At 39.4% G+C, this 23425-nt stretch overlaps 1 protein-coding gene across 8 annotated transcripts in view; it reads right to left on the minus strand.

Moving 5' to 3' along the window:
* WWP1 (WW domain containing E3 ubiquitin protein ligase 1) overlaps window positions 1-23425 on the minus strand; it is a 147714-nt gene that overhangs the window by 75184 nt on the left and 49105 nt on the right. For all 8 annotated transcript variants that reach the window (XR_011259081.1, XR_011259080.1, XR_011259079.1 and 5 more), the window contains 2 exons: window positions 21563-21701; window positions 20814-20938 (listed from right to left, as the gene is read on the minus strand). Coding sequence is in view for 4 of the 8 variants with exons in the window: in XM_069600674.1 (XP_069456775.1) it covers window positions 20814-20938; window positions 21563-21701 (264 nt within the window). In the remaining 4 variants the exon portion in view is untranslated. The remainder of the gene's footprint in view (window positions 1-20813; window positions 20939-21562; window positions 21702-23425) is intronic.

Raw genomic sequence — 23425 nt, forward strand, 5'->3', positions numbered from 1 at the left:
TGTTGGCTATCTATTTTACATATGGTAATGTAAGTTTCCATGTTACTCTTTCCATACATCTCACCCTCTCCTCCCCTCTTCCATGTCCATAAATCTATTCTCTATGTCTGTTTCTCCACTGTTGCCCTGTAAATAAATTCTTCAGTATCATTTTTCTAGATTCTGTATACAGGCATTAGAATACGATATTTATCTTTCTTTTCCTGACTTACTTCACTCTGTATAATAGATTCTAGGTTCATCCACCTCATTAGAACTGATTCAAATGCATTCCTGTTTATGGCTGAGTAATACGTCATTGTTTATGTGTACCACAACTTCTTTATTCATTCATCTGTCGATGGACATCTAGATTGCTTCCATGTTCTAGCTAGTGTAAATTGCGCTGCAATGAACAATGGGATACATGTGTCTCTTTCAATTTTGGTTTCCTCAGGGTATATGCCTAGGAGTGGGATCACTGGGTCATTTGGTGATTTTATTCCTAGTTTTCAAGAAAGCGCCATGCTGTTCTTCATAGTGGCTGTATCAATTTACATTCCCACCAACAGTGCAAGAGTGTTCCCTTTTCTCCACACCCTCTCCAGAATTTATTGTTTGTAGACTTTTTGATGATGGTCATTCTGATCGGTGTGAGGTGATAACTCACTGTAGTTTTGATTTGCATTTCTCTAGTAATGAGCGATGTTGAGCATCTTTTCATGTTTGTTAGCCATCTACATGTCTTCTTTGGAGAAATGTCTGTTTAGGTCTTTTTCGCACTTTTTGTTTGGGTTCATTTTTTTCTGGTATTGAGTTGTATGAGCTGCTTGTATATTTTGGAAATTAATCCTGTCAGTTGTTTCATTGGCCATTATTTTCTCCCATTCTGAGGGTTGTCTTTTCACCTTGCTTATAGTTTTCTTTGCTGTGCAAAAGCTTTTACGTTTAATCAGGTCCCACTTGTTTACTTTTGTTTTTATTTCTGTTACTCTAGGAAGTGGATCATAAAGGATCTTGCTTTGATTTACATCACTGAGTATTCTGCCTATGTTTTCCTCCAAGAATTTTATAGTTTCTGGTCTTACATTTAGGTCTTTAATCCATTCTCAGTTTATCTTTGTGCATGGTGTTAGGAAGTACTCTAATTTCATTTCTTTACATGTAGCTGTCCAGTTTCCCCAGCACCATTTATTGAAAAGGCTATCTTTGCCCCACTGTATATTCTTTCCTCCTTTGTCAAAAATAAGGTAGCCATAGGTGCATGGGTTTATTTCTGGGCTTTCTATCTTGTTCCATTGGTCTATATTTCTGTTTTGTGCCAGTACCATACTGTCTTGATGACTGTAGCTTTGTAGTAGAATCTGAAGTGAGGAAGGTTGATTCCTCCAGCTCCATTCTTCTTTCTCAAGACTGCTTTGGCTATTCAGGGTCTTACTGTATTTCCGTATGAATTGTGAAATTTTTTGTTCTAGTTCTTGGGAAAATGCCATTGGTAATTTGATAGAGATCATATCGAATCTGTAGATTGCATTTGGTAGTACAGTATTTTCATATTGATTCTTCCTACCCAGGAACATGGAAAATCTCCCTATTTGTTTGTCATCTTTGACTTTGTTCATTAGTGTCTTATAACTTTTTGTGTACAGTTCTTTTGTCTCCTTAGGTTAAGTTTATTCCTAGATATTTAATTCTTTTTGTTGCAATGGTGAATGGGACTGATTCCTTAATTTCTCTTTCTGATTTTTCAGAAATGCAAGTGATTTCTGTGCATTGGTTTTTCTATTCTGCAACTTTCCTAAAGTCGCTGATTAGCTCTAGTAATTTTCTAATACTATCTTCAGGGTTTTCTATGTAGAGCATCATGTCACCTGCAAACAGTGAGAGCTTTATTTCTTCTTTTCTGATCTGGATTCCCTTTGTTTCTGTGTCTTCTCGGACAGCTGCAGGTAGGACTTCCAGAACTATGTTGAATAATGATGACAGAAGTGGACACCCTTGTCTTGTCCCTGATCTTAGGGGGGAAATGCTTTCAGTTCTTCACCACTGAGAATAATGCTTGCTATAGGCTTATCATACATGGCCTTTACTGTGTTGAGGTAGATTCCTTCTATGCCCATTTTTCAAAAAAGTTTTCATCATAAATGGATGCTGAATTTTGTCACAGGCTTTTTCTGCATCTATTGAGATTATCATATGGTTTTTATCTTTCAATTTGTTAATATGGTGTATCACACTGATTGATTTGTGTATATTGAAGAATCCTTGCATCCCTGGAATAAACCCAACTTGATTATTGTGTAATGAGCTATTTCATGCATTGCTGAATTCTGTTTGCTACAATTTTGTTGATGACTTTTGCATCTATGTTCGTCACTAATACTGCCTACAGTTTCCTTTTTTTGTGCTGTCTTTGTCTTTGGTTTTGGTATCAGGGTGATGGTGGCCTCATAAAATAAGTTTGGAAGTGTTCCTTCCTCTGCAATTTTCTGAAAGACTTTTAGAAGGATAGGAATTAGCTCTTCTTTAAATCTTTGATAGAATTCTCCTGTGAAGCCATCTGGTCCTGGGCTTTTGCTTTCTGGGGATATTTTTGATCACAGCTTCAATTACAGTGCTTGCAATTGGGTTGTTGATAATTTCTATTTCTTCCTGGAAGACTGAACTTTCCTAAGACTCTGTCCATTTCTTCCAGGTTATCTCTTTTATTGCCATAGAGCTGTTCATAATAGTCTCTTAAAATGCTTTTTATTTCTGCATTGTCTAGTGTAACCTCTCCTTTTTCATTTCTAATTTTGTTGATTTGATTCTCTTCTCTTTTTTTCTTGATGAGTCTGGCTAAAGGTTTGTGACTTTTGTTTATCTTCTCAAGGAAACAGCTTTAAGTTTTATTAATCTTTACTACTGCTTCTTTCATTACTTTTCCATTTATTTCTGCTCGGATCTTTATGATTTATTTCCACCTACTAATTCTGGGGTTTTTTGTTCTTTTTCCAGTTATTTTAGGTGTTAAGTTAGGCTGTCTATGCGATGTTTTCCTTGTTTCTTGAGGTAGGATTGTATTGCTATAAACTTCCCTCTTAGAACTGCTTTTGCTGCATCCCATAGGTTTTGAGTTGTCATGTTCTCATTGTTTTGTTTCTGGAAATTTATTTATTTCCCTTTTGATTTCTTCAGTAATCTGTTGGTTATTTAGAAACGTGTTGTTTAATCTCCATGTGTTTGTGTTTCTTACAGTTTTTTCTTGTAACTGATATCTAGTCTCAACGGAGAAGGCGATGGCACCCCACTCCAATACTCTTCCCTGGAAAATCCCACGGACAGAGGAGCCTGGTAGGCTGTGGTCCATGGGGTCGCGAAGAGTCAGACACTACTGAGTGACTTCCCTTTCACTTTTCACTTTCCTGCATTGGAGAAGGAAATGGCAACCCACTCCAGTGTTCTTGCCTGGAGAATCCCAGGGACAGGGGAGCCTGGTGGGCTGCCGTCTATGGGGTCACACAGAGTCGGACACGACTGAAGTGACTTAGCAGCAGCAGCAGTCTCATAGCACTGTTGTTGGAGAAGATGCTTGAAACAATTTCAAATTTCTTAAACTTACTGAGGTCTGATTTGTGACCCAAGATGTGGTCCATCTGGGAGAATGTTTGATGTGCACTTGAGAATAAGGTGTATTCTTCTGCATTTGGATGGGATGTCCTGAAGATATCAATGAGATCCATCTCATCTAATGTATCATTTAAGACCAGTGTTTCCTTATTAATTTTTTGTTTTGATGATCTGTCCATTGGTGTGAGTGGGGTGTTAAAATCTCCTACTATTATTGTGTTAGTGTCAATTTCTCCTTTTATGTCTGTTAGTGTTTTTCTTATGTATTGAGGTGCTCCCATGTTGGGTGCATAGATGTTTACAACTGTTATGTCTTCCTCTTGGATTGATCCTTTGATCATTATGCAGTCCTTCCTTATCTCTTATAATCTTCATTCCAAGGTCTATTTTGTCTGATATGAGGATTGCTACTCCACCTTTCTTTTGCTTCCAATTTGCATGGAATATATTTTTCCATCCTCTCACTTTCAGTCTATACATGTCTTTAGGTCTGACGAGGGTTTATTGTAGACAGCATATATACAGGTCTTGATTTTGTATCCATTCAGCCAGTCTTTTGGTTGGAGCATTTAATCCATTTACATTTAAAGTAATTATTGATATATATGTTCCTATTGCCATTTTCTTAATTGTTTGGGGTTGATTTTGTAGATCTTTTTTCTTCTCTTGTATTTCTTGACTATATAAGCCCCTTAACATTTGTTGTAAAGCTCGGTTGGTGGTATTGAATTCTCTTAAATTTTGCTTGTCTGAAAAGTTTTTGTTTTTTTTCTCTTTTATTATTTTTTTTATTTTTAATAGTAATTATTTTTTTAATTTTATTTATTTATTTTTTTAAATTTTAAAATCTTTTATTCTTACATGCGTTCTGTTTTGTTTTTATTTCTCCATGAATTTTGAATGAGATCCTTGCCGGCTACAGTAATCTTGGTTGTAGACTTTTCCCTTTCAGTACTTTAAATATATCCTGACATTCCCTTCTGGCCTGCAAAGTTTCTGCTGAAAGATCAGCTGTTAAGTGTATGTGTTTTCCCTTGTATGTTACTTGTTGCTTCTCCCTTGCTGCTTTTAATATTCTTTGTGTTCAGTCTTTGTCAGTTTGATTAGTATGTGTCTTGGCATGTTTCCCCTTGGGTTTATCCTGTATGGCACTCTGCACCTCTTGAACTTGATTGACTATATTTCCTTTTCCACGCTGGGAAACTTTTCAACTGTAATCTCTTCAAAAATTTTTCTCTTATCCTTTCTTTTTCTCTTCTTCTTCTGGGACCCCTATTATTCGAATATTGGTGTGTTTCATACTGTCCCAGAGGTCTCTGTCCCAGACTATCCTCAGTTCTTTTCATTCTTTTCACTTTATTCTGCTCTTCAAAAGTTATTTCCACCATTTTATCTTCCAGCTGACTGATTCATTCTTCTGCTTCAGATATTCTGCTATTGATTCCTGGTGGCTCAGAGGATAAAGCGTCTGCCTGCAACACAGGAGACCCGGGTTTGATCCCTGGGTTGGGAAGATCTCCTGGAGAAGCAAATGGCAACCCACTCCAGTATTCTTGCCTGGAGAATTCCATGGACAGAGGAGCCTGGTGGGCTACAGTCCACGGGGTCACAAAGAGTCGGACACAACTGAGCTACTTTACTCTCTCAGAGCATTTTTAATTTCAGTAATTGTGCTGTTCCTCTCTGTATGTTTATTCTTTAATTCTTCTAGGTCTTTGTTAATTGATTCTTGCATTTTCTCCATTTTGTTTTCAAGGTTTTTGATGATCTTTATTATTGTTATTCTGAATTCTTTTTCAGGTAGTTTGTCTATTTCCTCTTCATTTATTTGGACTTCTGTGTTTCTAGTTTGTCCCTTTATTTGCATAGTATTTCTCTGCCTTTTCATTATTGTTTTTTTAACTTACTGTGTTTGAGGGTTCTTTTTCCCAGGCTTCAAGGAAAGCTGAATTCTTTCCTTGAAGAAGGTTGAATTCTTTCTTCCTTTTGGTTTCTGCCCTCCTAAGTTTAGTCCAGTGATCTGTGTAAGCTTCCTATAGGGTGAGATTTGTGCTGAGTTTTTGTTTGTTTTCCCTCTGATGGGCAAGGCTGGGTGAGGTGGTAATCCTGTCTGCTGATGATTGGGTTTGAATTTTAGTTTTGTTTGTTGTCTAGATGAGGCGTACTGCACAGGGTGCTACTGGGGCTTGGGAGACACTCGGTTTTGTATTCAAGTGGTTCTGTTTGTGTGAGTTCTATTTGATACTCCCTTATTTGATACTCCCTAGGGATTACTTTGGAAGGAATGATGCTAAAGCTGAAGCTCCAGTACTTTGGCCACCTCATGCGAAGAGTTGACTCATTGGAAAAGACTCTGATGCTGGGAGGGATGGGGGCAGGAGGAGAAAGGGACGACAGAGGATGAGATGGCTGGATGGCATCACTGACTCGATGGACGTCAGTCTGAGTGAACTTCGGGAGTTGGTGATGGACAGGGAGACCTGACGTGCTATGATTCATGGGCTTGCAAAGAGTCGGACACAACTGAGGGACTGAACTGAACTGAACTGAGGGTTAGTTCTTGGCTTCCTCCTTTTGCATTCCAGTCCCCTATAATTAAAAGGACACCTTTTTTGGGTGTTAGTTCTAAACGGTCTTGGAGGTCTTCATAGAATCGTTCAACTTCAGCTTCTTCAGCATTACTGGTTGGTGCATAGGCGTGGATAACTGTGATATTGAATGGTTTGCCTTGGAAACGAACAGAGATCATTCTGTCGTTTTTGAGATTGCATCCAAGTACTGTATTTCGGACTCTTCTGTTGACCATGATGGCTACTCCTTTTCTTCTAAGGGATTCCTGCCGACAGTAGTAGATATAGAGGAAAACAACAGAATAGGAAAGACTATAGAAATCTCTTCAAGAAAATTAGAGATACCAAGGGAACATTTCATGCAAAGATGGGCTCGATAAAGGGCAGAAAAGGTATGGACCTAACAGAAGCAGAGGATATTAAGAAGAGGTGGCAAAAATACACAGAAGAACTGTACAAAAAAGATCTTCATAATCAAGAAATCAGGATGGTGTCATCACTCACCTAGAGCCAGACATCTTGGAATGTGAAGTCAAGTGGGGCTTAGAAAGCATCACTATGAACAAAGCTAGTGGAGGTGATGGAATTCCAGTTGAGCTATTTCAAATCCTGGAAGATGATGTTGTGAAAATGCTGCACTCAATATGCCAGCAAATGTGGAAAACTCAGCAGTGGCCACAGGACTGGAAAAGGTCAGTTTTCATTCCAGTCCCAAAGAAAGGCAACACCAAAGAATGCTCAAACTACCACACAATTGCACTCATCTCACACACTAGTAAAGTAATGCTCAAGATTCTCCAAGCCAGGCTTAAGCAATACGTGAACCATGAACTTCCAGATGTTCAAGCTGGTTTTAGAAAAGGCAGAGGAACCAGAAAGGCAGAGGAACCAGAGATCAAATTGCCAACATCTGCTGGATCATGGAAAAAGCAAGAGAGTTCCAGAAAAACATCTATTTCTGCTTTATTGACTATGCCAAAGCCTTTGACTGTGTGGATCACAATAAACTGTGGAAAATTCTGAAAGAGATGGGAATATCAGAGCACCTGACCTGCCTCTTGAGAAACCTATATGCAGGTCAGGAAGCAACAGTTAGAACTGGACATGGAACAACAGACTGGTTCCAAATAGGAAAAGGAGTACCTCAAGGCTATATATTGTCAGCCTACTTATTTAACTTCTATGCAGAGTACATCATGAGACATGCTGGGCTGGAAGCAGCACAAGCTGGAATCAAGATTGCCAGGAGAAATATCAATCACCTCAGATATGCAGATGACACCATCCTTATGGCAGAAAGTGAAGAAGAACTAAAAAGCCTCTTGATGAAAGTGAAAGAGGAGAGTGAAAAAGTTGGCCTAAAGCTCAACATTCAGAAAACTAAGATCATGGCATCTGGACCCATCACTTCATGGGAAATAGATGGGGAAACAGTGGAAACAGTGTCAGACTTTATTTTTCTGGGCTCCAAAATCACTGCAGATGGTGGTTGAAGCCATGAAATTAAAAGATGCTTACACCTTGGAAGAAAAGTTATGACCAACCTAGATAGCATATTCAATAGCAGAGACGTTACTTTGCCAACAAAGGTCCACCTAGTCAAGGCTATGATTTTTCCAGTGGTCATGCATGAATGTGAGAGTTGGACTGTGAAGAAAGCTGAGCACCGAAGAACTGATGCTCTTGAACTGTGGTGCTGGAGAAGATTCTTGAGAGTCCCTTGGACTGCAAGGAGATCCAACCAGTTGATTCTGAAGGAGATCAGCCCTGGGATTTCTTTGGAAGGAATGATGCTAAAGCTGAAACTCCAATACTTTGGCCACCTGATGCGAAGAGCAAGTCACTGGAAAAGACTCTGATGCTCGGAGGGATTGGGGGCAGGAGGAGAAGGGGACAACAGAGGATGAGATGGCTGGATGGCATCACCAATTTGATGGACATGAGTTTTCGTGAACTCCGGGAGTTGGTGATGGACAGGGAGGCCTGACGTGCTACGATTCATGGGGTCGCAAAGAGTCAGACACGACTGAGCAACTGAACTGAACTGAACTGAACTGAGGGTTAGTTCTCTTGTAGTCTAGGGTCTAGGAGTCAGTGCTCCTACTCCAAAGGCTCAGGCCTGATCTCTGGTCAGGAATGAAGATTCCACAAGTGGTCTGTTATGACATTAAATGAGATTCAAACAAACATCAAAAAATGAGAAACCAAAAGTGAACACCAGACAAACAGCCATTACAAAATCAGGCAAATAATAATTAAAATAATGGAATATACATATACACCCACGAGCAAAGTCAAAACAGTCCAGCAAAAATAAAGTACAGCAGACTGACCTAGCAAACAAAGGAAATCACAAATATATTTATCAGGTAAGAACAAAACTAACTAAAGCACAAACTGGAAAACAAAACTAATGCAAGGTGTCAAGTGGGGAATAAAGCAATGAAAACAAAACTAACAAATATGTTGAGAGGAAAGAAAAGAAAGAAAGAATAGGTATGCAAAGTTGAAGAGCTAGATAAAGATTTATATATATTAAAGATTAACTGCAAGGGGAAAAGAACAATAGGAAAGGCAAACAAAGGAGTAAGTGTAGAAAAATATAACAGATTTAAAATTTTTTTTAAATTAACATTATAAAAAAAATGGAAGAAAAAAGGAAAACTCCACAGAAATTCAAGAAAGCCCAACATAGAGCCAGAGGTTTATAGCAATAAAAAATGTGGCTGAATATACACACACACATATATATACTCCCATAAGCAAAAAACAGTCCAACAAAATTAAAGTACAATAGATTGACCCAGTGAACAAAGGAAACCAAAAATTATATCTACCAGAACAAAATTAACTAAAGCACAAGCTGGAAAACAAAACTAAAGCAAGGTGCCTATTGGGGAATAACGCAATGAAAACAAAACAAACATGTTGAGAGGAAAGGGGAGAAAGAAAAGAAAGAATAGAAATGCAAAGTTAGATACAGGTAGATAAAGATATATATATGCTAAAGATTAACTGCAAGTGGAAAAGAACAGTAGGGAAAGCAAACAAAGGAATAAATGTAGAAAAAATTATAACAGGTTTAAAAAATTAAAATTAAAAAAAGAGAAAGGAAGATTTTTTTCAAAAAAGGAAAACTCCACAGAACTGCAAAAGCCCAACATAGAAGCAGAGGTTTGTAACACCAATAAAAAATGTGACTGAGGGAAAAAAAAAAGTTCAAAAGCTTAACTGGATTTCATATTGCCAGTAAAGTCGAGGGGGGATAAAAGGAAAACAGAGGGGGGATAAAAGGAAAAGAAAAGAAAAAAAAAAAAAGAATGTACAGAACAAGTCAAAACATAATAATAATAAATGTTTTTCTTGAGTCACTGCTGTCACCCCTTTCTCTCGCTGGGAGTCACAGTCCACCTCACCTGCCTGGGATGCCCTCCAACGCTGTGCTGGTCTCTGGACCTGCTGTGGGGGTAGCCCAGATTCTAATCTGGTCCTACTCCCGTGTGTTCTTGCCTCCAATGTCCACAGCTATCAGAACTAGTGCGTTTTCTTTCATGGGGGCTCTCAATTTCCTTTTATATATTCCACAGACACAGAGTGTGCCTAGTTGATCATGTGGATTTAATCCGCAGCTTGTACGGTTGGTGGGAAGGTTTGGGGCCATCTTCCTTACCTACACTACCCCTGGGTTTCAACTGTAGTTTTATTTCCACCTTTTATTTTTTTATGTGGGTCGTCCACTGGGGTTTGCTCCTGAGGCTGCCCTGGAGGACTTGGGTCTGCACCAGTGAGGGCCAGGTGTGGAGGTGGTGCAGCTGCTTGGGTCACAGGGGTTCTCGCAGCATCAGGTACTCGGGGGAGTTGGCAGCTAGGGCAGCAGGAAATTCAGCGTTCTAGAAAGATATGGCAACCAGTATTGGCCAATACACTCCAGTGTTCTTGCCTGGAGAACCCCCTCTGACAGAGAAGCCTGGCAGGCTACAGTCCACAGGATCACAAAGAGTTGAAAACAACCACAGCGACTCCGCGTGCACAGATCCAAGACTTTTTTGCCTGTGGTAGCTCTGCCCCAGTGAGGGCTGAGCGTGAAGGTGGCGCAGCTGCTGCGGTTGCGGGGACCCTGGTGGTGCCAAGTGTGCAGGGACTCGGACTGTCTCCATCGCAGGAGTTATGGCCATGCTGCTGCTAAGTCGCTTCAGTCGTGTCTGACTCTGTGCGACCCCATAGACGGCAGCCCACCAGGCTCCCCCATCCCTGGGATTCTCCAGGCAAGAACACTGGAGTGGGTTGCCAGTTCCTTCTCCAATACATGAAACTGAAAAGTGAAAGTGAAGTCGCTCAGTCATGTCTGACTCCTCGTGACCCCATGGACTGCAGCACACCAGGCTCCTCCGACCATGGGATTTTCCAGGCAAGAATACTGGAGCGTGGTGCCATTGCCTTCTCCGAGTTATGGCTCTACCAGAGCCTTTTTTCGAACCTCTTGTAGCTGGCGATCAGGCCTTTCTGGGTCCTCTTTCTCCATAGCTCTGCCCATTCTGGCACTTAGAGGGTCCCTTGCCTAGGGTCCTTCTCTGTTCAGTAAGTCAGGCACTAAAGGAGCACTCTGGGTGGGGTCCTACTCTGTAGTTCAGCGCCTCAGGCGTTTGATGGGAGAGCCTCTCTATTGTTCAGCTGCTGATGCTGGCTGTGGGGAAAGAGAGCCTATGGTGATGGCTCCACCCCCTATGCATGACTCAGCAGTATCGCCTTGCTTCCGTGGCTGCCCAGCTTTCCTCCACAGGCATTTCCCACCACGATCTCCTTCCTCACATCCCCTCGATCTGTCTCTCCACAGTCAACAGCAGCCCTCACTCTGGGATTGCTCCACAATCCCTAAACTCCAGCTCCCAGCCACTGTGCCATCTAGGGGACCCTCGTCCCTGTCCAGGGTATGTATGGCTATGGCAAGGACTGTCTGATTCTCATTCCATTTAGGCTGCCACAGATCAGCTGTGTCACTCTGAGCCTTAAATGTTTCTCCTCTGACTCAGACAATTGCCCCCATGTGGGGATCAGACCCCTGCTTCAGTTCCCCAACCCACTGAGGGCCGGTCCAGTCCTACTAACACTCCTGTTTTTTCCCCCTAGTTCCTTCATCCTAACGAGTTTTGCGTGGGTCTATATATTCTTTTCCACTGCTCAGGTCCTCCTGTTGGCTCTCAGCCGGTGTTCTGCATGCACTTGCGTTGGAAGGTATATTCCTGATGTATCCGTGGAGACAGATGTGCTCCACGTCCACCTGCTCCTCCACTATCTTGTTCTCCTTCTCTCATCTTTTTCTTTTTTTAATGTAAATGTTTGGGTTCTCATCCTTGAAAGATTTCCTGGGTATGCCCACTTAGTATCGATAATATCTCTCAACTCCTTTAAGATATTTTTCTACTGCCTTATCCTATTACTCTTAATTATGTTAAGTCTGATTTATAAATCTTCACAAATGACCTATTTTGCTCCACAGATGGGTTTGGTCTTTCAGTTCAGTTCGGTTGCTCAGTCGTGTCCAACTCTGGGACCCCTATGAATCGCAGCACGCCAGGCCTCCCTGTCCATTGGTGTCAGGTATTCCACTTTGATGAAAGCATGACTTCCTCTTTATCATCTTGCTCTTAATATCATGAATCATGGATTTATTTTTCATCAGTGTTCAAAAACCCTACAGCCATTATCTCTTAAAATATCTCCTCTACTCCACCCTCTAATCCAGGGCTCCAAAGAAAGGCAATGCAAAAGAATGCTCAAACTACCATACAATTGCACTCATCTCACATGCTAGCAAAGTAATGCTCAAAATTCTCCAAGCCAGGCTTCAGCAATACATGAACCAGGAACTCCCTGATGTTCAAGCTGGTTTTAGAAAAGGCAGAGGAACCAGAGATCAAATGGCCAACATCCGCTGGATCATGCAAAAAGCAAGAGAGTTCCAGAAAAACATCTATTTCTGCTTTATTGACTATGCCAAAGTCTTTGACTGTGTGGATCACAAAAAACTGTGGAAAATTCTGAAAGAGATGGGAATACCAGACCACCTGACCTGCCTCTTGAGAAATCTGTATGCAGGTCAGGAAGCAACAGTTAGAATTGGACATGGAACAGACTGGTTCCAAATAGGAAAAGGAGTACATCAAGGCTGTATATTGTCAGCCTGCTTATTTAACTTCTATGCAGAGTATATCATGAGAAACACTCAACTGGAAGAAACATAAGCTGGAATTAAGATTGCCAGGAGAAATATCAATCACCTCAGATATGCAGATGACACCACCCTTATGGCAGAAGGTGAAGAGGAACTAAAAGGCCTCTTGATGAAAGTAAAAGAGGAGAGTGAAAAAGTTGGCTTAAAGCTCAACATTCAGAAAATGAAGATCATGGCATCTGGTCCCATCACTTCATGGGAAATAGATGGGGAAACAGTGGAAACAGTGTCAGACTTTATTTTTGGGGGCTCCAAAATCACTGCAGATGGTGACTGCAGCCATGAAATTAAAAGATGCTTACTCCTTGGAAGAAAAGTGATGACCAACTTAGATAGTATATTCAAAAGCAGAGACATTACTTTGCCGACTAAGGTCCATCTAGTCAAGGCTATGGTTTTTCCAGTGGTCATGTATGGATGTGAGAGTTGGACTGTGAAGAAGGCTGAGCACCGAAGAATTGATGCTTTTGAACTGAGGTGTTGGAGAAGTCTCTTGAGGGTCCCCTGGACTGCAAGGAGATTCAACCAGTCCATTCTGAAGGAGATCAGCCCTGGGATTTCTTTGGAAGGAATGATGCTAAAGCTGAAACTCCAGTACTTTGGCCACCTCATGCGAAGAGTTGACTCATTGGAAAAGACTCTGATGCTGGGAGGGATTGGGGGCAGGAGGAGAAGGGGACGACTGAGGATGGGATGGCTGGATGGCATCACGGACTCGATGGACGTGAGTCTGAGTGAACTCCGGGAGATGGTGATGGACAGGGAGGCCTGGCATGCTGCGATTCATGGGGTCGCAAAGAGTGGGACATGACTGAGTGACTGAACTGAACTGAACTGAACTGAATCCAGGGCTCAGGAAACTATACACCACAGGCCAAATCTGGCCATTACCTGCTTTTGTAAATGAGGTTTTATCTTAACACAGCCATGTTCATTCATATACATATTTTCGATGGCTGCTTTCTGACTACAACGAAGAGCTAAATAGGTGCAACAGAGATTATATAACCTGCAAAGACTAAATATTTACCATCTGGTCCTTTAGAGAAAATGTTTGCCAACCTCTGCTTATGGGTGACTTTTTGTAATTTGTAATCTTTGATGGTGAGTTCATTTTCTGATCTTAATGTAAGGGTTACCTGTGGGCTTTAGTACAGGCAGAGTCTGTTTCTTACTGTGTCAGTGGTGTGAAGATACTCCACTACAGGAGTCTAAGCTCAGCTCCCCATTAGGCTGTGAGTCAAAACTGCTCAGCATCATACACTAATATAACTCTAGCTCGTAAGTTTTCTTTGCCTTTTTTTTTTTTTTTCAAAGAAGGGCCTTGCAGACCACCCTTGCCTCTTTGCAAAACTCATCAAGGCCATAGAAAGCTGCCCTATTCAGGACCTAATTGTTCTGTAGTGGGAGGTTCTTTATAACATCGAGCCTTTCACAATTCTAAACATGGAAGACTGGGATATAACATTTACGAGTCATTAAGTTGAGAACTCTCACATAAATAATTCTATGTGTGTGGGGGGGGTGGAATATGAGGATAATATTCCATTATTGTATAAACAAACCAACTCTGACATATTTGTTCATTCAGTATGTGAATGCATGGTGTGTGTCAGATACTGCACTCTGAGAAAGCAGGATAAACCTGGATTAGCCTAAAGTAGGCCTCTTTCCTACCATCACTTCACTTATTTCCTTCAATAGATTTACCACCAGAATTGGGAGTGGGAGTCCACCTCCCCAACTGAAGTGAAGTCTCCAAGAGAGCAGAGATCTAATTCAGTGGTGTGTCCTCAATATTTGACAAAAGGCAGGTGCTTAATAAAGTTTAAAATCAACTACTGAGATAGGGCTGTCCTCAGGAAACCTGCAAGGCAGTAGCTGGTTTTCCTCCTGCCTCCTAGACACTCTTAGTCTCATTCACCGATTAGCTGCTCTGGTCCTCAGTGCTGCACTCGGGCTTTCTGGTCGTGGCGAGCAGGGACCACCCTTCCTTGCGGTGCGTGGACTTCCCCTTTGATGGAGCACCGGCTCCAGGCCCTCAGGCTTTAGCAGCTGCAGCACGCAGGCTCGGTGGTTGAGGCATGTGGACTCCAGGGTGCACAGGCTTCAGGAGCTGTGGCACGAGGGCTGGTGCAGGGGCTCAGCTGCTCCACAGCACGTGGGATCTTCCCAGACCACGGATGGAACCCGTGTCTCCTGCGATGGCAGGTGGATTCCCATACGCTGAAGCGCCAGTAAGTCCTCTTCCTTAGTTTTGATTGGGCAAAAGAACAGTCTTTCACCACGGGCTTGTCAAAAACATATACTCTTTCTCTACCACAGAAAACAAGAAATCTTCAAAAATCCCAGTCTTTACGGCATTTTATAGAATTAGATGGGAGCTCACAGTTACATTCTAAAGCTGTTTTTTAAAAGTGCTTGCATACAGTACTATCTGCTGCAAAGGAACAAATTATCGTAAAATTCAGTCACTTAAAATAACAACAGCCACTTAATCTTGTTCATAGTTTCTGTGGGCCAGGAGTTTGGGAGGGGTGGGAAACTCTGCCTAAAAGGTGACTCATATACAGAGCTGACAAGCTGGCATTGATGAAGCCACCTCAGTTTCCTCTCCACCTGGCCCCCTCCACGGACTTGTCGACAGTCTTCACAATGGTGACTTGTTTCCTGGGGTGAGTCATCTAAGAGACCAGGGCAAAAGCTGAAATCTCTTCACTCATCAAGTCTTGGAGGTCACAGACCATTACTTCTGCATATTCTATTTTTCACACAGACCATCTAAGTTTCAGTGTGGGAGGGGACTACAGAAATGCGTGAAATAGAAGACAGGGATATATAAGGGCCACTCTGGGAGGTGGATAAATAGGATAACAGGATACACATAAACAAGATAACAGGATTTTAGCAAAGAACAAGTACATTAGGTTACAAAAGCTTGTAAGGAACACTCTCAAGAATAACCATCACATCATACTATGAGCTAGTGTGCTAGGTTCCCATCTCCTATTACATAACAAAATAAATTTCAGAATTTATGAAAAAAAAATTAAAGTAAAAATAAAGCTACAATGTGGAAGAAAATGGATAATTATTAAATGTAAGTACTGGAAGGGATTTCTTGAGCTTAGTAATAATAGAAAATGAATAAACTTTAATGACTGAAGTAATATTAAACTTCTATAAATAAAAACTGGGAACAAAAAATAAGGAGGTAAATGATTAGCTGGAAGAAAAAAAGAGCTTTCACAAATTGGTGAGGAATAAAAGGAACAAACCAGCAAAAAAAAAAAAAAGTAAGAAAATGACAATCACAAATTATGAAATATGATTGATCAATAAACATCTGACTTAATTAAAAGTTAAAGAAATGTTCTGGTAAGAAAGATATTCATCTTTTTTATCTATTAGTATAGCAAATATTTCCAAATGGGCACTCTCATATGCTACATTTTATGTACAAATTCTTTTAAGTTTTAAGGAAAGCAACTAGACAGCCATGCATAGCTAAGAGGCTTAATACTATTTTCCCTTCCACCAGGTAATTTCAATCCAAAAAATCTTTCTTAAGACTAGAAACACATGTATCACCAGCAATAAAAATATTGTTTGTTCAAATCCTGGCTTAAAATATCTTAGGTTGTTCTGATATTAAGTGAATTTTAAAAGGAAAACTTAAGATTTAGTTAACTAAATGCTAGTTAACTAAAATAACTAGCATTAACCAAGTAAATTAGGCTAAAAACAAAATATTTTAATAAATTTGATTATGCTCTGTCTTCTACAATAAATGACACATTCTTCTGCTTTGTTTCTCTGTCATTCAATGTAAAGAGATAATGTTCACTGTAAATCATTTTGGACATATTCAATTTGAAGTGATCTTAATGGATTTCAAAATACTTTTGTTGATAAAAGCTAATAACACAATGAAAAACAAAAAACAGTGTAATTCCAGTGTTTAAAAGGCAGCTATCTGACTCCTCTCTGGAGTGTTTCAAGTGGCTCTGACAGTTTCAAAACTGAAATATAAAATGAAATTCTGTATTCAGTCCAACCTTGGAATTAGCTACACTACTCTTACACTGTTCACCCATGAATATCATGACAAGGATTTTCTCCTTGCCCAAATTCAAGTAAGGCTCCTCTGAGCTGTCTTCTCGACTAAGCCTCGACCTTGGCTATAAAAATACAAGCACAAAAGATTTTATCCACCCCACTCTTCCCCAAATGAAAACACTTCAACAAACAGTAACACAGTTTTAACAATTCAAGAAGACTCTAGATTCTAGCCTGCCTTGAAAGAATCCACTGTCTGTTTCAGGCAACACCTGTGACAGGACACCCTTTTCAAGAGGTTTGACTAGAAAGGGCTTACAATGGTGGAGCCTTCCATTGTCCCTGTAAGATGTGTGTGTGTCCACTATTCAGAAGTCTTTCTCAAGGGTCAGAAAGCTATTCCTCCAAAATGTAATCATCAGGAAGGATGGGGTCTCAGGCTTTGTGGGAGAATAAAATTCTATGCAGTTGAGAAAGCTGGCCTAATTACATTTACACTGATCAATTCTTTGTAATTTCTCACTTCCCTGACTGCACTTAGTTTCCACTCACCCCTCTTTCTACTCCCCTATTCTCCCTTTGAAATGCCCAATTACCTCTATATAAATTGAAGATTTATATCAGGGGCTTCCCTGATAGCTCAGTTGGTAAAGAATCTGCCTGCAAAGCAGGGGACCCTGGTTTAATTCCTGGGCCAGGAAGATCCACTGGAAAAGGGATAGGCTACCCACTCCAGTGTTCTTGGGCTTCCCTGGTGGCTCACTGGTAAAGAATCCACCTGTAATGTGGGAGACCTAGGTTCAACCCCTGGGTTAGAAAGATCCACTGGCGAAGAGAACAGCTACCCACTCCAATATTCTGGCCTGGAGAATCTACCTGCCAACACAGGAGATGTGGGTTTGATCCCTTGGTCGGGAGGATCCCCTGCAAAAGGAAATGGCAACCCACTCCAGGATTCCTGCCAAGGAAATCCCATGCACAGAGGAGCCTGGGGGGGCTACAGTCCACGGGGTCACAGAGGGCTGGACACGACTTGGCAACTAAACAGCAGCATGGTTGACTATCAGTTCATATTACACCATGAAGGTTGAAGAAGTAAATATCTTCAAAAACAGATTAAAAAAAACAACTATTCAAATGAATTAATCCTTGGCTCTATCCCAAATATATCAGGAGAGCAGATATATAAAAACATGAACTTATGAGAAGAAAATGTCAAGGCCCTGAGTATAGGAAGAAATTAGCCTCATAAATCTGAAGAGGGACAATGTTCAAGTGCTAAACCAAGAGGCTGAACCAAAGGCAACCAAGGATTTTATCAACTATGAGTATTTCTATTACTTCTATTTAAAATTAAGCAGCTAAGAATAAGAAAATCTGTGATTATTTCTGTTCTTGACCAATTCACTTGTGCTTAGTTGCTCAGTCATGTCTGACTCTTTGTGACCCCATAGACATAGCCCGTGAAGTTCATCTGTCCATGGAATTCTCCAGGCAGGAAAGCTGAAGTGGGTAGCCTTTCCCTTCTCCAGGGGATCTTCCCAACCCAGGAAGTGAACCCATGTCTCTCACATTGCAGGCAGATTCTTTACTGTCTGAGCCACCATGGAAGCCCCAAGCAATTAACTTAGGTTAATTTATTTAATCAACAAAATGATTGACTGGGATTAATGGTTACAGGTTTCTCTTGCATTTAAGGCACTATGATTCGATAACATTTTTAATTTTTGAAGTTAATTTACTAGTTTACTTCCCTTTTTGTTATAAGCTAAGTTGTGTCCCCCTCCTCCAACCCCCACCCATTCATACGTTTAAGCCGTGACCTCTGGTACCTCAGAAGGTGACTTTTTTATATGGCAGATCTCTAAAAAGGTAATTAAGTTAAAATGAGATCATCTGGATAGTCCTAATACAATGCGACTGCTGTCCTTTCAAGAAAAGGAAACTGGACACAGATATACCTAGCGTGCTGCAGTCCATGGGGTCACAAAGAGTTGGACACAACTGAGCAACTGAACTGAACCGAACTGATGCACATACATAAGGAAAATCACGTACAGATGTAAGGTAACGATGGCTAGCCACAAGCCAAGAAAAGAGTCTTCTGAAATAAACGACCCTGTCAACCTCTTGATCTCAGGCTTCTATCCTCCAGAACTGTGAGAGAGTACATTTCTTTTGTTTAGGCTACCCAGTCTGTGGTGTTTTGGTATGGCAGTCCTGGAAAACTAATATACCTTTCAATTTTCAAAATAAATTAAAAAAAAAAAAAAAAAAACACTGACTGCCTAGGATATACAGGATGTTCCTACTATAATTTCTTAGACCTCTGACTTCAAGACATATAAGAATGTTTATAAAATTTTGATTTTCCTCTGAGAACATTCTGCCTAATTAAGTCATAAGAGATAATTTTAAGTATATACAGTTTATAAGAGTTTCCTTTCCAAGTATACAGACATTACAACCTTCCCACAATATCACTTTGGCAGATAAACATTGTAATCTTTGTACAGAGCATAATTATGATCTTTATAGGAAGGTTCAGCACGGCCTAATGTAACAGATTTGGAAACAATCTAAATGGCAACAGTAGGAACATGGTTTAAAAATCATGGTTTGTGGTAAAATATTATGAAACTACTAAAATTAGCTTTCAAAGAATACCACTGAATTACACAGAGAAATACACACGCTATAACATTGAGAGTTATGCAGAATATGAAGCTGAATATCATCCCAATTATTATACATGTACACATATAGACAAAATTCACCAAAATATTAGCACTCATTATCTCTAGGCTGTGAGATTATGAGAAAAAATCACTGTACTAGAAAAGAGGTCCCATGTAAAAGCTTAATGCAGAGTAGAAACAGCATATAAATAAGTGAAACCAAATAGTCAATTCTGAAATAACATAGTTAAACTGAGAGGCGTTACATATTTATACCAATAATGCCACGGAGCTGGGGGAAAAGTACAAATCCAGCCACCATCAGACCAAGCAACGTACGTTTGCATACAAGACCTACTACTTATTTCTGTCACAAAGATGAAGTGAATGACCAAAAGCCATAACATAACAGAGAATTAAACTTCCAATGCTTTTTTTTTAAATTACTATACATAAACATTGGGACTTCCCAGGTGGTGCTGGTGGTAAAGAATCCGCCTGCCAATGCAGGAGACGGGGGTTCAATCCCTGGGTCAGGAAGATCCCTTGGAGGAAGGCATGGCAACCCACTCCAGTATTCTTGCCTGGAGAATCCCATGGACAGAGGAGCCTGGTGGGCTACAGTCCATGGGGGTCACAAAGAGTCAGACATGACTGAAGTGACTTAGCAAGCACTCATACATAAAAATTAGTGTGGCTTTTACATTTTCTTGACTCATAACTCCTTATGTCCAAAAACTATATAAAAAACAGATTTTTTAGTTAATATGAATTTTTTGTTAAAAACAGATTTTTTTAAAAAATTGACATTTTAAAAATAAGCATTTTAGCACATTTGTTAGGAATAAGAAAATTTCTAAGGAAATAAGATGACGAACATAAAGATTTACAGTTGTATTTGAGTGAACTATCAGAAACTGCCTAAACATCAAATAATAAGAAATCAGTTAAATCATCCAGTTTTTAATACTCTTTGGATCACACAATATTTTGAGAATTTCATAAAAGCAATTTCTCAGAATTAGAAGTAACAAGTATATACACCCAAATTTTTGTATACCATGATAGAAAGTTTACAATACTTAAACTACTTTTAAGAATTCTTATGCTAGAAAAATTTTATGTAATAGAAACATAATGTTCATATTATATTCTTAAATGAAAAAAGAAGAGGATAAACTAATAAATAGATACAAAGAAGAAACAAAATGTGTCTATAGTTATCTCTGGATAGTAAAAATTACAGGTAATTTTTATATTCCTCTGTGACTTTCTATAGACTCCATATTTTCAAAACATGAACTAGATAATGAAAAAAGAAAATTAAAGACTCAGAATCTATTTTGTACAAACAAAACTGTTATTAGCTAAGAAACAAAGAGTAGGCTCAGATAATGATTATTGTTTTCAAGTCTTTGAATATAAAATAAATCACTGATGATCACTGATAAAAGGGTATATTCACTGATGACTGGGTTATTTTGTATAAATTTCTTGGATAGAGAAATGCCAGTGTACATATTTCATATTTCATATAATGTTATAAATTTTTAAAAAGTCACAGGCAATAAATGAATCTCTCCTTTTATAAATATAAAACTTTTTTTTGGCTTTTAGACTTCAGGATATTTTAAGAATGTCTAAAATAAAGTTAAAAAAATACAAAGATTAGAACAAAAAACTTACATTTTCTATTGTGTATTAACAGAGCTTGTTTCAAATCTACTGTTGCTCTTCCTAATAAAGCATCTGCTTTTATAGTATGATGACTCCAAACTCGAAATTCCAATGTAGTCTGTGGGGTCACATTTCTGTAAGGGTAAAATTGTAACAAAAATACAGGAGAATACATTTACTTCAATAACTTTGAAAAAGTCACAAATTCAGCTTATTTAAGGAAAAATACTACATGAAACAGTAAACTAGCTGAATTATAAATAAAAACATTTATTTTCAAGTACATTAGGAATTCAATAACTAAACAATTTCTGTTAATTGACAAACCAAAACACCAACAATACATCAAAAGTCTTATTAAGACTTCACAATAACATTACTTCTACTTGAACAAATATCTAAAGATTTAAGATAGCTAAATGCATTAGTTATAATACTTTTACTATACACAAATTTGTAACACTGTATTTTAGAAATGCCAAGTGGTTTTCTGCTCTATTTATTTTTACAAGACAATAAGAGAAAATATGATTATATGGAAAAAGTCTGTAAAGCACAGGCAAGGATTATTATGCTTCATTTCAGAAGAAAATAAAATTAACCAAAACTTTTTTCACATTTAAAATTTAGTCACACTAAAATATAGAATTCCTTGCTCTGAAGTTATCTTACCAAAATAACAACAGCAAATCACCAAAAAAACATTCCCCAAACGACACTCTTTTGAAAATTTTGCATTCTTTACACCAGATACTTACACAGTTAGCTGTTCGTCCCATTTTGGATTAGAAGAACTACTGGATTTTGCTGTTTTCTTACTTTCTCCATCTGCAGCTACTTCTGTATATATTGCTGTTCCAAACCAGTTCTTTTTTCTTTTCAGTTTGGCACTAGAAACTAACAAGAAACACGATAACCACTAGTGAATATATTTAGCCACAAAGTGTGGGTGTGCTAAGTCGCTTCAGTTGTGTCCGACTCTAGGGACTTCCAAAGTGGCGCTAGTGGTAAAGAATCTGCATGCCAATGCAGGAGACTTGAGTTCGATCCCTGGGTTGGGAAGATCCCCTGGAGAAGGGCATGGCAACCCACTTCAGTATTCCTGCCTGGAGAATTCCACGGACAGAGCAGCCTGGCAGGCTACAGCCCATGGGGTCACAAGGAGTCAGACAGGATTGAAGCGACTTAGCACACAAAATTGTATAAATCAATACGAATGGAATCGTGCTTCTTGAGCAACTCAGACTCTTTTTGCTGGCAAGATAAAGAAACAATACAAAAGGGCTACTGTCAACGCCCGAGAACATTTGGTTTTAAGTAGTTTTACTGAAATATATTCACATAGCATATAATTCATCCATTTAAACTGCACAATAGTTTTCATCATAGTCACAGGAGTTGTGCAACCATCATCACAAGCAATTTAAAATATATTTATTACCCCAAAAAGAAACCTCATACCATTAAGCAGTCACCCTTCTATTCCATCCCACCTCCTCCTCCCCACCAGCCCTAGGCAACGACTCATCTACTCTCTGTCTCTATAGATTTGCCTGTTCTAAACATTTCAAATAGTGGATTTAGATTCACAAAACATGGTCTTTTGTGACTGGCTTCTTTCACTTAGCATTCTTTCTAACTTCATTCAGGTTGTAGCATACACGAGTATTTTCATTGATTTTATTTACACATAATGTCTCACTGTATAGGCATACCACTTTTTATTTATCCATTCAGCAGCTGATAGACATTTGGGTTGTTTTCACTTTTTGGCTATAAACATTCACCTAGAAGGCTTTGTGTAGACGCCTGTTTTCATTTCTCTTACCTAGGAGTGGAATGGCTGGGGCTTCTCAGGTGGCTTTAGTGATGAAGAACCTGCCTGGCAATGCAGCAGACTAAAAGACACATGTTTGATCCCTGAGGGAAGATCCCCTGGAGAAGGGCAACCCACTCCAGTATTCTTGCTGGAGAATCCCATGGACAGAGGAGCCTGGCGGGCTACAATCCATAGGCCTGCACAGAGTCAGACATGACTGAAGCGACTTAGCACGCACACACACACAGTCATTCTGTTGAATACTGGCTACACTATTTTCCACAGTGGCTGTACCATTTTAAATACCCAGCTGCAGTGTATAAGAGTTCTGATTTCTCCACATCTTTGCTGATTCTAAGCTGCCTCCAGCATTAAGAGAAAGGTAAGTGTCTTCAGATTCAATGTATCTATTAACCTCTCTGTGAGGTAGTATTCATAACTTACCCATCTGAAATTACACAAACACTGCCAATTTTTAAAAAAATGCTTTTCCTAGGAAGTTGGTTTCAAAAAAAGGAGGTTATCTGCCTTTTCAAAGAAAAATTCTGAACTCAAAATGTCACTACAGAAGTTAATCATACCTCTTTACAGAAAGTGAATTTGAAAGTGAATTTATCTGACTTGGAGGAAGACTTGTTTAATTTAGGCTAACCATCTGATTTTTAAATAACTTTTAAAACTACTAATTCAAATGGGGAATACATAATTTCAGAGCAAAGTACTGACTACCAAGTAGTAATAAGAACTTATCAAGATCATTTCTGCAGTCAATCACCTATGAACACTGTGAGTCTGAGATAAG

Source organism: Ovis canadensis, chromosome 9, assembly GCF_042477335.2.
Source record: "Ovis canadensis isolate MfBH-ARS-UI-01 breed Bighorn chromosome 9, ARS-UI_OviCan_v2, whole genome shotgun sequence".
Lineage (NCBI taxonomy): Eukaryota > Metazoa > Chordata > Mammalia > Artiodactyla > Bovidae > Ovis > Ovis canadensis.